This window comes from Drosophila willistoni, assembly GCF_018902025.1.
Source record: "Drosophila willistoni isolate 14030-0811.24 chromosome 2L unlocalized genomic scaffold, UCI_dwil_1.1 Seg139, whole genome shotgun sequence".
Lineage (NCBI taxonomy): Eukaryota > Metazoa > Arthropoda > Insecta > Diptera > Drosophilidae > Drosophila > Drosophila willistoni.
The window spans coordinates 3,770,151-3,784,152 of NW_025814046.1; the positions used below are offsets into that span (position 1 = coordinate 3,770,151).

A 14,002-nucleotide genomic window follows, 5' to 3' on the forward strand; every position below is an offset into this window, starting at 1 on the left:
TTTGTAAGGCATATTTGACATTCTTGTCACGTTTATATTATATAAATTTTTTTGCACTTGCAAATTAGGTAAATACTCTTTGCTTTATTGCAAGGATTTGTTATTATTTGTCATTCCTTACTTTTTATTTACTCTCACAGACATGGGGTACATGAGTTTATATAAAACGAATGTAACTGGATGATATTTTAAAAACAATATAAACTATAAGTAAAAGTTTTTATCATCTGTGTATTCGTTGGGCTTAGTTAAAAGATAAAGTTTCATAGATGGGTTGAAAAGGATCTTTAAGGTTAATGCTAAAAGTTTTTGAAAGTATTACTTTATGAATAGAAGCTTAGAATTTAATTAATTTAATCGCTCAAGCCAAAAACAAATAGGTATCTAATTATTTGACTTTAATTGAAGAGACAATCGAAATTGATAAAATGATGCGAAATATTGATATTTTTATATGGCAATGACAAAGTTTTGAAACTTTATTAGGTCGTCGATTACTTTTGAATTTGAAAGCTGTTTATGAACTGTAGTGAATGCCTTTTGCCTTTCTTTAATGCCAATCGTGACTTTTTTTAAGTGGAATTCACAATTTTGAAAATAACTGATCTATCGAAACCAACTATTATATACATACATAAGTCTATTCTGGATAGTGAATTATTTTCTGAAACACTTTTTGAAGCTCGAGGTCATGATAATTCGTAAATACTTTCATTGTTTCTTGCTTTTAGCCTTCGTAACCGTTCTTTCTTCTCTAAATACAATTCTGTTCGCAAAAATCATGAACAAACTGCCTAATGAAACTGTCTAAAGACTTTCTTAGTATACCAATCAGTTGCATTTTATGCTCTTCATTTCTTTATTTGTCCCATTTCTTTCTTTATTAGATTAAGTAAGGGTATAACAACTTCGGGTCTCCAGCCGTTGGCTAATATTTTGAATTGTACCAAATAAATCAAAAATACTTTTCATGTCCTTGGCACAAACTCGACTCGTTGTTTGTACACACACACACACACTCACCTACATTTCCATGCATAACTGTATACATATGCTTTATGTATGTCTCTCCGTGTGTAACTGTTTGTCGACTTCACGCATTAAAGTTGCCAGTTTTGCCAACACGCCGGCCTGACAGTTTTTCAGTCACTGTTTGCTTGCTTCTGTGTGTGTGCGTGTGTGTGTGCTTTCTTTTTCCGCCATCTACTCTCCTTATCCCCCTCACCCTACGCCCGTTTTGCTTTTCTGCTGTTGCTCCCTTGACACGCTTTTGGCGCTTTGCAAAACACGAAAAATGTTTGCATGGCAAACACCGAAAAAACAACAAAAAAACACGAAAAACAACAAAAAACAAAACAGAAATATAAAAAAAATTGTTTATTCCATACTGCCCCCATATACCCCCCTGCCATCCCCATGGCTGTTGCCTTTTGGTGTTGTTTTTTCTTATTTTTTTTTTTGGGCCAAACATCAAAATGCCACTAGAGATTGAAACTGAAGCCTGGATTCAGGATTCAGGAATCAGGACAGGAATAGAGTGAAGATTTCAAGAGTGAAGCGGAATTCGTTTGAAATCTATAATGAATTTTCGCTAACGGCTCGACTGTGTGTGCGTGCGTGTGTGTGGGTGGGTGGAAATTGGCACAATAAAAGCAACAAAAAAAAAAACTGAAAAACTTTTGACATTTTGCAATCTATTTCTATAATACCCTAAGTAAATGCGTATAAATATATTAGAAGCTTAATACTCTTTATAAAATAAAATAGACGATAAGATAAATCGAAATGAGAATTTTCGAATTTCTCGTAGTTTATTTTCTTCTTTTGTAAAACCAAATTTACAAGAAGTCTCTACAAGGCCTAAATATTATATCCATTTTTGGGTTTTCAAGATCTCACTTGAATGGAAGTTTAACAAAATTTTAGGTATTTCTGTTCTTAGTTTTAGTGTATGTGAAAGTCGGCTTTTAGTCAGGCTTTTTGATGCAAGTTTTTTATATACAGATTTTTCAATGAAAAAGCCATTGACAGCACTTTAATTTCTGTACCATTTTTTTTTCTTCTTTTGCTCTATCAATCTGTAAACATAATTGGGAACATGATGGAGTTACATATCCAAGATAATTGAGTGTGTGAACTTTGAAATTGTCAGCCATTTTTTCTGCATTTTTTACTGAAATTGTTTTTTCTCTGTTATCAAACTGATATATTTTCATCTGGCTTAGCATGAATATGAACAAAATTCAGTTTTATATTTGTTGAAGTTGAATTGTAATCATAAAACGTCTATCATCGACTTTAAAATCAATCTTCATATTTTTGGTTATATTTCAATATTAGTTATTTTTCTCTATTATCTCTTCTCTATTCTTATTCTTATTATTGTTCTACTGAAATTCCAAACACTCCTTGAAAACATTATATAGAATGGATTAAAATATTAAAGGATAGCCTCTCTCTCTTAGTTCCAAAAATGTTTTCTTATATATTTAATACATAGGATCTAAACGAGATTATACATAGCTTTGGCGAAATTTGAACTTGAACTTTAGATATTCATGGTATAATGAACGAATAAGATATTGTATATTTTATTTAAGTTTATTTGCCTGCCCTTCCTACTCAATGTCTAGATAAAACGTCACTAGTTGTTTTTTTTTGTTGTCTTTTCTTCTCTGTGTTCAATTCAACCTTCGTTTCTAATTAATTGTCAACAAAACAATTTTAATGTCATTTTTGTACTTGACTTGCTTTTCGTTTTGCGTTTTGTTTTATTTGTGTTTGGCATTTAATTTGAGTTTTCATTGCATAAAAATGTCAACAGGCCATTAGTTGACAATTAGCTGGAATTTATATTTAGGCTACTGTAAAACGGAAGTGCGGCCAAAAAGGTAAGCGAGTGGTCAATGCAATTAGTATAACAGCCACGCCCACCCGCACACACATAGGAATACACACACACACATGTATACAGTGACAGACAAAGTTTGTAATATGATTTTGGCCAGACTAATTAGCCAGCAGCTGGGTCTGGGTCTGGGTCTGGGGCCTCAGGCTTAAAAGCCAGTCAAAAGCACATTTTTGCGTTTATTTCTTCATTTTTGTTTTTCTTTTTTTCTCTCTTGCCCTTACACTAATTGCACTGGCAGGATATACAGCAGTAAAGATAAATTATAAGAGGTGGGAGAAGAAGAGACTGGATGCTTCCGATACCCTGATGTTGCCAATGCTGGTGGCCATTACTTTTGCCCGGTATAATGCCATTGTGATTGCCCCCATAACCAGCACCATCAGATCCTGTCGTTGAGTTATTCACTCGTCCGTTGTGGCCATTGCAGAGGTTCTGCTGGCATGAGCGATGATAGGTTCGACACGTGTCATCTGTCCTGATGCCATTCACCAGCTACATAGGCCCCCAAAAAAATAGAAAGGAAAAACAAGAAATTGTTCATTTAGTTTCAATTTGCAAATGTCTAAAATAGTTGTTGGTTCCTCTCACCAAAGGCTTCTCCTTGCAGTCACGTAGAAAGGACCTCACTTGTGATGGTTTTTTCTGGTTGATAGGGGGAGAAAAACAAAGTCCAATTGATTAATACTCTTGGCTCAAATTTTCATTTACGTTTGTCTAAAAGGTTGCAGTTATTTATGCCCTTGACTGCAGATGACCGCACAAAAGGCTACGTCAATTGCTAAAAACGACAAGGAAAACAAAAAAAAAAAAGAAACAATAACAAAGCCAAAAGGCAAAAAACCGCAAAAATCTATTAACTAGAAAGGATTTGACTCAGACAACACACTCACACACACACTTCGAAGGTCATGGCGAGTGGAGAAAGTTTTAATTGCATTGCATGTGGGCAAGTTTATGCGTGGAAAATATCTTGATTAAGCACACAAACCAAAAGAGATAGAAGATAACTTTATTTAGATTAGATTAGCTTAGTCATGGTCAAAGAGTAACTTTAAGGAGTAGGATAATTTGGAGGCAAATAGATATATAAAATCAAGTAAACCTCAGCCTTTTTCCCATTTGTGATGAAATCCTTTTGAGTAAGTTCATGGTAACAATAAATTATGAAAAACTTTCCACTTTCTTCATGCCTAAAGTCAGCCTGTTTCTTGATTATATCGTAAAGTTATATCATAAATTTAAAAGGATTTTTCAGGGTTTTTAAATTTTTGTTATAGTCCTGGTTTTTTTTTTTTCTTTTATTTTATGCAATTTCATAAAACTATATTTATAGCTTATACCATCGCTTACTTCTTCAAACTTCTTAATTAAGTTTTTAAACTCTATTTGTATAAACAAATTTTAAAAAATTTTGATTAACAATTGCTTATTTTAAAATAAATATGAATTTAGTTGGTAGTCTCACCAATAAAAATCAAGACATTACTTTTCAAAATCATACAAAAACTTAATAAGTTAGAGGCTTAAGAACTTAATGTTTATTCTTTTATACACTTAAACTTTTGAAATAAAAGCTATAGTAATTTGTGTTTAAACACACTTGGAGTAGTCATTTCAAATTTAGCTTTTGGTTAAATCCTGTTTCTTGATCAATCTTTATTATATGAATGAGTTCCATAAAAATGGAAAGTTCCTGGTTCCTAAAAAGAGTATCCATAGGATTCCCTAAATTGGTATTAAAAAATTAATTTCAAAATATAATAACAATAAGCTGCAAAAGCTCTTAAAATTGGCGTAACAAAACATAAAAGAATAAACTGACCCAAGTTTCCAAATTTAGTATAAAAACTACATTTAAAAACTTATTTTACATGTTTTTCTACATGAAAATTCGCCATAAGTAAAAGACGATTTATGAAATCTCAAAAGAACAAGAAAGAGGAAAAGTTGTCTAACTATTTAATGCAATGTTATAAAAAATATTAAATGTTAAAAAGCTTTTAAAATCTATTTAATTGATGTTTAAACCTGACTTCAAAAGGAGTATTCAATTCGAATTGATTTAATTTATAAACTGGCAAAACTTGTCAACTAATTGTAAGAGTTGTTCAAATCTATACTTTCCTTAAGATTGAAATAAATTCTTATCCCAATTATTTTCATGACATTCACCACTGCATAAACCATAACTTTCTTCATGTTTTAGTTGGCTATGTTGTCGCATAGGTTTTTTTGGTTGAACTTTAATCCAAGTAAATTGAATAAACTTACTTTAAAAGTCAAATGTAACTAATAGACTAAACCGCTGGGCCAAAAATGCAATGCAAAAAAAATTTTGCACCGCCTTAACTGAATGTAGGAAGAATCTAGACCAACAAAATTGTAACGCTTTCTCTAAGCCTTTCCAAAGAAAAAATCCCCATTGTGTGTGTGTGTGTGTGCGGGGGGAGGGATCTTTTATGGCTTCCTGGCTTTCCATTAAATTATGGTAATGGATTTTTTATGCACTTTCTCTTGTTTTGTTTTGTTTTGTTTTTGTGAGTTTAATTTCGCCGGCTTACAGTAAGAAATTAAAGCAGTTTGGGCCAAAAAAAAAAGAAGAAGCTCTCAATACATTTGCGACGACACAGAAACAAGCTCATCAGACAGTCAGCCAGTCCCGTCCCAGAATGATCTGAGAGACAGACAAACAAGAGACCAAGACCGAGACCATGTTCCCCCATGGAGCACTTGATTTTGCATTTCGTATGCTGAGTATTTGGAATAAATTACTCATACGCCGCCTGAGCCCAGCCAAAAATACAATATCATGTAGCCCTCTATATATGTATATACATATATGCATTTTGACAGATTCAATTACTTGGAGGGCAGGGCGAGGGTGAATCTACTCTAGCTATGAGCTTAACTTAATGTTGCCTTTTTCCCTATTACGTGCCTGCAACATTTTTAGCCACAAAGTTGCCAAAGACAAAAGGGCGAGAGTTTATAGAGGAACGAACAGAGGGAGTGTGTGGCATATAAAAAAATCTTTGTGCCACTTTGTTGTTACAGCAACAGCAATAACAACAGCAGCAGCTGTTGCCGGCTGAAAACGTGAAGAGTTAAGTTTGTTAAGAGAAATTTTAGTATCCACAAAGAAAGGAAAAACTTGTTAAGTTAACAAAATTTGTTGTTGTATGTTTTTTTTTTGCTTACCAAATACTCTTCTCGCACTGTGAGGCAATATTTCTGGGTGCAGTTGATAACGGGCAGGGAACTGACATTGTTCAAACAGGACATATCGGTCTGACCCTCTACATAGCTGCAAATGTAGCAATCGAGAGCTGCAATAGAAAAAAATGGTGAAGAAAGTCAACAAAAAGTTTTTAAAAACATAGAAAGTGAAGCATAATGAAATGAATATTGAACGAGGTCATGATATTGCCTTTTTTTCGTTGTGTTGTTGTTGTTGTTCGTTTCGTCTTTTGATAGTTGATGGTTGATGTTAATTTTAATGATGTTGCTGATGATGTGCCTGATGTGCACTGATGTCGTTTTTATGTGCTTTTCTTAGAATTTATTTATAGTTGCAATCATTATATTTATATATATCTACATATATCTTTTTTTAATTGAATCAAAAGTGAGAAATTTGTTGGTTTTTGTGTATTTGTTTTTGTTTTTATTATTTTTGTTTTTTTTTTTTGGCAGCAGACTTTCTGTCTATTTGCCAAGACGACAACGTCCTCGACATGTATTTTCGTTTTTTTTTTTTTGTTCATCTATTTGTTGTTGTTGTTTATATTATTGTTGCTGTTAGTTTCACTCATTTGTGTAATAACAATGACGTCAATGCGAAATGTAAAAAAAAAAAATTAAAAAACAACCATCAAGAACATGGTGAAAATTGTGTTAACGGATTAATAACAACACGAGACTTTTTTAAAAATGAAAACAGCCAAAAAACCAAAATACAAATCTACAGCAAACCAAGAAAAAAACGTTTCCCTTTACCAAGGAAAATCTTTTAGATATATGCAACTATTTTTAGAGATTTTTGCACTATAATTTCTGCATCATATGGTTCTATATATATTTGCATTTTCCCATTAATTTTTTCTCTTTTGCCTTTGGCACGCTTCAATTCGTTGTATTCAAATGTTAGTCGCTTTGATTCAAAGGAAATTTTGGCACCTCAAATCATAGCGATAATACAATGGGACTAATGTCTGTGTTTATGACTCAAAATTGTAACATTTGCAGGCCATCATGTATCTTAGATAAATGTTTATAATATTACTTCCACTGTGTGGCAGACAAGACATTGCCCATCGCAATCTATAAATACTCTATTATGCACTCAAATCTTTTTGAGAAATGATTTGTATCATTCGTTTCTCATTTTCCTTTTCATTTTGGTGTAGCAATCAATAAATTTTAAATGCGGCCACAGCCGGCGAGTGACGTCGACAGCTGAACAACTGCCAAACACATTCAAAATTGTTCAATGGGCATCACAATGGGCCAGGGAGAGGCAGGCGATGGGAATTATCTGCGAGAGAGGGGGTCCGAAATAATAATAATAATAATCTGACAAAAGCAGTCATAAGGCGTCATTTGTGATCACTCAAAACCACTTGAATAAAAATATATAAAATGGCAAATGGAAAAATAAACATATACTTAAGAAAATACTTATGTTTTTGGCATCGTTTATGAAATCGAGTTTTAAATTATATCAAACATGTGAAATTTTACTTTGATTTTGGAAGGAAATCCTTACTATTTGGCATAAAAAATAAAATCCCTTTTAAATTAACTATGTCTATCCGATTCTGTCCGGTCCTTAGACATCTTAATAATTAATAGTTAATCTAACCATTGAGCCCTCGATGTCATCTTTTCCCCATAATAGTTATGATATTATCAGTTTTATTTTTGAACATTGTTAGATAAAATATTTAGTGTACTCTTTGTTGAAATATTGTGCGTAAGATTTAATAATGAAATTCTTTGAAAAAGTGTTTTTCTTTATAAAAATTGCAAATTCATAACAATTGGTAGAAGAATTTCGTTTGGCATCTTAAATATTAGAGGGATTTTATAATCCATCTATACCATATCTTCCACACTTTAAATTGATTTTTAGATTGGAATATATTTAACATTAGCATTTTATATAGCTTTATTAAAACAATCAAATAATGGTACCATAAATCCAATATATTCCCTTTTAGAAACCAAAAATTTGAATTAATTGAATGGATTAGGAGAAAAGAAATTCTCTAAATTGGTATAGATCGAGACCCTATATAATTATAGTGAAATGAACATGTTTCATGTGGTCAATCAATTTAACAATATTATTCGGATTTTTCTTGACAATTGCATTTTGTAGACAATGAAAAATTATGTATTAAACTTTTCTGTTAATTCATTCAATTAATTAAAATTTTTGGTATTGAAACAGAATTATTTTGTAGCTTACACCACTGAAATTTCTAAATTTTTTATGACATTTGTATTTTTCATCTTATTGTTAGTTAATAAAGTTCGGAAGTTCTTCCAAAATCTAAAAATTTTGTCATTTCCAATTTCAATTACATTTAATAGGGATAGTTATTAAAATTTTTCCTCGCATTCTATTTCTAAGTAAATTTGTCCTATCCTAAGTGGTTTAAATATTAAATGGGGGTTTGTCTTCCCAATCCAAAGTTGTTTAATTATTAGATGAGATTTTATCTTCCAAATAGTTCGAAAAGATATGTCAATACATTCAATTAAATCTTTAAGAAAGACTGCAATATGAGAGCATAGCAAAATGGTTACCTCTTTGTTTAACTATGATTACTCTATATAATTTGATTCACTATACGACTTCTATCACAATTTAAGTATTACCCCTTAGAGGGGGTCTCTGGCGAACAATTCAGACGCCACTGCTTGGCCTAGTCCATTGAATTTTCATGTTGAGCACTTTCCGAGAAGTCTAGTTGAAGAACATTAACAAAATTCACCTGATTTTCGTGTCGTTTTTTTGCTTTTTTTGTTTTTTGGCAACCGAATATGATGAACAATAATTTCGTAATAAAACAGCTAATTTAGTTAAGAAGAAAATGATTTGACAAACCATTTGTTAAACCGCCTCCCCCCAGCAGCAGCAGCAGCAACAGAGGCAATGCGGCATTAAGTGACATCAAGTGGATAGATTTTGACAGCTCCATGTCCAATAAACAGGAAGGACAAAATACACAGAACAAAAAGATGAAAATGGAGATAGCGAGAGAGAGAAAGAGAGAGACAAGAGGGAAAAATGCTTTTCTCTTTTGTTTCTGACTTCAATTGATTTTTGCGTACTGACAGAAACAACTCGAAGCGGCGAATACTAAAAACCCACTGAGTATACCAAAAGAAGATTGACAACAGAATGATTGAATGACAGACCAGGAAAGGGAGAGTGAATGGGAATGAATTGTATATCTTATCGCCTTTTCAGTTTATCAGTTAAACATTAACTATTGTTTATGAACATTGAATGCATTTCTATTTAGCCTTACTAATGAAAATAATACATATCTATATATCTTGTTTTTTCTTATTTGCTTTCAGCCTGATCGCTATGTGCCCGGCTCGCCCATATTTCGCGAAAGCAGCCCAACATCGACAAATGCGTCCAATGCCACCAACAGCAGTAGTGCCAGTAGTAATACCACCAACACCACCATTACTACCAACAGCAATCCTACGCCAAGGCCAATAACAGCTGCGCCTTCGGGAGCCATCAACAGCAGCAGCAACAGCAGCAGCCACACATCCAGGAGTCGTGGCAAAGGTAAAAGTTTTCCCATTTTCACACAACGCACACACTTGGCACTCTTTGTTTTTCCTCATATTGGTTTTGGTTTAAAGCTCTTTATCGGGAGTTATGTGTTATGGCATTTCAATGAGTATATAAGTACATTTGGGGGAAAAATGTTTAAAATATGATTATTTAATAAGCAGCTATCATTGTTACCATAAGTTGCCTTATAAATATTTAATTGGAATGGTTGACTTTTGTTTTTCTTTTGTCGGTTTCCTTTAATCTAAGATATTTAACACTTTAACACGCAAGAATAACTCAAAGTGTCTTGTGTCAGAGAGTTATTCCAGTTAATTATTAAAAATAACAATTTTTCATTTGTGAGCTTGAATTATTTAATAACTTGGATGATAGGTGACAAAGAATGTGTCAGATCGTACAGGTATGTGGCAAGGGTGTAGCCAGGTATAAGCAGGTGAGCGCAGCTAACAAAATGAATTAAAGAAATGCAGTTAGAAAATGTCACTTTTGGTAGGTGAGTTTAAAAAAGGATTTAATTGAAATGTGAAAAGGCTTGACTGAGTGCATTAAAAGTATAAATGTTATTTTATAATTTTTTTTTTTTGGCTTATGTATGTATGTAGTTTGCCTGATTTGCTCAAAATTATCTATATCTTTTTCAGACCGCATTTAATTTCGAGAGGCAAAAAGAAAAAGGCAGATTTCGTTAAAATGTTTAAGTAACAACAATTCTTCATAATTGAAGAAAAAAATTTATAAGAACAAAAATATAGTTTTCATTTAAATTTACTTTAAATAACAACTACTTTCTTAATAAAAAAATACCTCAAATTAGCTCGCCACTTGTCTGTTTAATAGTATAAAATTATAAACAAATTATTATAAATTAAAATTATAAATAAATTATAGAAACTGGTGCGTCGACTTTTGTATATCCTTACAACTGCAAAGTGTAAAACTTCTTGTGTTAATACACAGCCTGATCGCACATTTAATAATAAACAACAGGGATTTTAATATACTTATCTAAAAAATCTCCCCTTTTTAATTAGACATATACAACTATATACTCATTTCATATACTTATACTTAAATCCGATGGAATTTAATTAATGCCATTAAGTATGGCTGTATAGAACTTTGATTTGTGTGGAAAAATTGGTTAAATGAAGCGAAATACACCATTTCAAAGAAAATAAGTCTCTGCTTAAAGATAACATTAGGCTAAGTTATCAGGCAGAGAATGAAACGGAAACAAGATTTCAAACTATAGAACCTTATTTTGGCCTCCATGTTTTCATACCTTGCACCTCGTTCGTAAAAAACTATTTTATATTTTCAATAAATAGACGAGTTACAGTCGACTTTGATAAAGCGAAGTACTATGTTTTCCATTGGAAGAGACAGAAATGATGACTAAACAGACTATTATGGATATGGTATATCTTTTTAATAGTATATAGAAATCCAATACACCTTGCTGCAGCAAAAGAGGTATAGCCTTTTTCTAAAAGAGGTATAACGAAATAATCCTAGAAAGTTATTTATTTATTTATTTATAATATGATTGGGCAGTGTTTGTAAATTATACCCAATCTTCTTACTAGCTGTAGCTACTAGGCCTTAACCTAAAACCCTAGAAAGTTAACGGATAATAATTTATATTAACTGATATTAGAGTTGCCTTAAATCATTTTATATACTAAATAAACTCTTAAGGTTGAAAATAAAGCATACTTACACCTCGTATAATAGATTTGCCCTAAAATCTTTGTTAACTAATGTGACTAATGACACAGAAACTGAGTGACGCAGATTGAAATAAACGACCGACCTTGTTTTTCATATAAATGCCTTTGGAAAATGATTATACCCTTTTCAAGAAAATATTAAAGCCACTTAAAGCAAGCAGTTTATGCAGATTTGCTTGGTTTTTGGTTGAACTTTTAGGTCAAAGGCTTACCAAAATGTGGGCGAACTTTTGTGTATAGTTTTCTTGACCTTTGCTACTATTTCGTTTATGCCATTGTTGGAAGAAACTTCTTTGGAATTTTCACATATACATACATAGGTAAACAACAACAACAACAAAAACATATAAATAGAAATTACAATTCGAGGCAGACAGCGGTTAGACGACACTCAACACTCGGCACGGACACCTCTACTCAATAATTTATGATGAGATTGGAATTGGAATTGGCATTTCGATTATTCGATTATATGCTGAGTTTGTTTTTCCTCCAAATTTCGCTTGACGTTTTGTTTACGTGCAAAAATGTTGCGCTCGGGAAAGTACCTAGCGTATTCGATCCCCCCACCCCGAAATCGGCTTGGCATCCCCCACCACATATAGTCACTGATTCACTTAATTTAATAGCAAAAGCAACATGTGTGTAGGGGAAGGGAAGTGAAGAGAAAATAGGTGGTGCTGCAGAGGTCTGTCACGCTATAATTTATTGATTTTATTTGTTGATTTAGGAGAGGAACCCAATAAGGGCGGGCAGCAAAATCCTAAACAGCTAAACAGTGCTTTGATAGGCAAATGTTGAGGTCAGTTGGGTGTCTATTAAACTGGAACCTAAATCAATATCAAAAGAGTACTCAAGTGTGTATGTGTGTGTGTGATTTGGAATACTTTTCGGCCTTTTAATACCTGATTATCGTTCTTTTTTTCCTATCTCTCTCTCTCTCTCTCTCTGTTAGCCATGACAATATCCGTTTCGCATGCAGCACAGGGTAACCACACAACAACAAGCAATTCCTCTGCTAAAACCAAGCCATCGCCCACTTGTTATATGAGCACTCGCTCGGCAGCCATGATGGCCCTGGCCTTGGGTCAGTCCAGTGGTGGTGGTAGTAAAGAATCTCAACGTGCTTCCTCTCCGTCTAAAACTAATTCTATATCTCGCACGGCACCAGCAACAACTACACCTAACTCTTCAGCTTCAAATTCTTCTCCAGCACCTACTACTAATATGTCCAGATCTAAACCATCCACGGCTCAAGCAGCCGCCGCTCAGTTGAACGGCATTGGACTGCTTGGCTCGGGTGGTAGCAATTCCAGTGGCTCGGATAATGATGGCTTTAGTTCCACATCGGCGGGTTCATCATCAACTGCCACAGCTTTGCGACGTTTGTACTTTAAAAGTGGACGAAGTATTAAGAACAAGATCACATCGTCTACGTCTACGACAACAGGAGCAACAGCTGGGGGAGGAGGAGGAACTTCTAATTTAAATAGTCTACCCATGAATCCAGTGACCACTTCCAATGGCTCCTATCACAATGCAATGGGACATGGAACCGTGGGCATGGCTGGTGTACCCAAATTGGTGGTTATGGGCACTTCGTCGGCCTCAATACCGGACAACAATATCAATACATCCACGGATTCGGCCTGTACACTCATCACAAATGTCACTCACACCGATACATCGGAGACTTGCGATTCATTGGACCTGGGTAAGTCAGTTTGGCCAATGATTGACTGATGGCCTTGGCCGGCATGCTGAGTCATTTTAATTAATCAACTAATCAATCTGCTTTGGCTCGAACATTTTCACTTCTTTTGTTCTGTTTTGGGTTCGCCTGTTGTGTTGGGGTAGGCGACAATTCTGGTCCCAGTGAACCGTTGTTCAGTTCTCTGGAAGAACCTCTGCTTACCGCCATACAAATCGATTCGGAACATGAGGGTGGACGAGGCACTGAACTGGAACTAACAAGCTGCTCACGTTATCCACCACGTCCTGACATGAATCTACAGGACAGCACCGAAGTAAGCAACTATTAAAATTTAATGTTCTCTGATTAAACTCTTTAATTGTTAAGGACGAACTAGCAAAAATTTTAATTTTCTCTGAATTTAACAAGTTTTCTGTTGCTATTTCTGTTTGTGTGTTTTTGTTTCTCCTCAGAGCCAAGAATCCTGTCTATCCATATTGACGGGCGAGTCATCGTCAACCACTCCGTTGTTATCCACGCAGCGGCGCCACCTGGCAGGAGGGCAACAACAGCAGCCCAGCACGGCGCCACCGCCAACACGAGTGCGTGAACACTTTACTTTCGATCCACCCCAGTCACCAAAATCGGCACGCAGCAGCGAAAAGGGACGCACACACTTCACATTTAGGGACAAAGACAGAGACAGGGAAAGGGAAAGGAATAGAGACAGGGAAAGGGAAAGGGATGGTAGGGAGGAGCAGAAGGCAATAGTTGGCGGAGCACAGCAGGCAGCCGGTCCAAGAAGAACCTATAATGTCTCATCATATGGCAGTGGCGGCGCC

The 14,002-nt window shown here is 34.3% G+C and overlaps 2 protein-coding genes across 2 annotated transcripts in view; one reads left to right on the forward strand and one right to left on the reverse strand.

The window, feature by feature from the left end:
• The window catches only part of LOC124459819 (putative lysozyme-like protein), a 40,826-nt gene extending 26,824 nt beyond the window's left edge, over window positions 1-14,002 (forward strand). Inside the window, 5 exon segments of the mRNA XM_047009531.1 lie at window positions 9,503-9,725; window positions 12,423-13,181; window positions 13,325-13,494; window positions 13,634-13,851; window positions 13,853-14,002. Of these exon segments, the coding sequence (XP_046865487.1) occupies window positions 9,503-9,725; window positions 12,423-13,181; window positions 13,325-13,494; window positions 13,634-13,851; window positions 13,853-13,931 (1,449 nt within the window). The 3' untranslated portion in view covers window positions 13,932-14,002.
• On the reverse strand, window positions 2,981-9,112 carry LOC6638425. The gene is made up of 4 exons (XM_002061257.4): window positions 9,024-9,112; window positions 6,110-6,237; window positions 3,500-3,553; window positions 2,981-3,403 (listed from the first exon to the last, which is right to left on the reverse strand). Exons 1-4 carry the CDS (start codon window positions 9,088-9,090, stop codon window positions 3,134-3,136), a joined length of 519 nt encoding a protein of 172 aa, XP_002061293.3. The 5' UTR covers window positions 9,091-9,112; the 3' UTR covers window positions 2,981-3,133.

What these genes read in the sequence shown, in the direction of transcription:
- LOC6638425 (XM_002061257.4), bottom strand. Translation starts at nt 9,090, where the DNA reads ATGTCACTTAATGCCGCATTGCCTCTGTTGCTGCTGCTGCTGCTGGGG. An exon ending in CAGTGCGAGAAGAGTATTTG is followed by an intron (nt 3,554 to 6,109) that starts GTAAGCAAAAAA and finishes CCTATCAACCAG; the next exon opens with AAAAAACCATCACAAGTGAG. An exon ending in ACTGCAAGGAGAAGCCTTTG is followed by an intron (nt 3,404 to 3,499) that starts GTGAGAGGAACC and finishes GGGCCTATGTAG; the next exon opens with CTGGTGAATGGCATCAGGAC.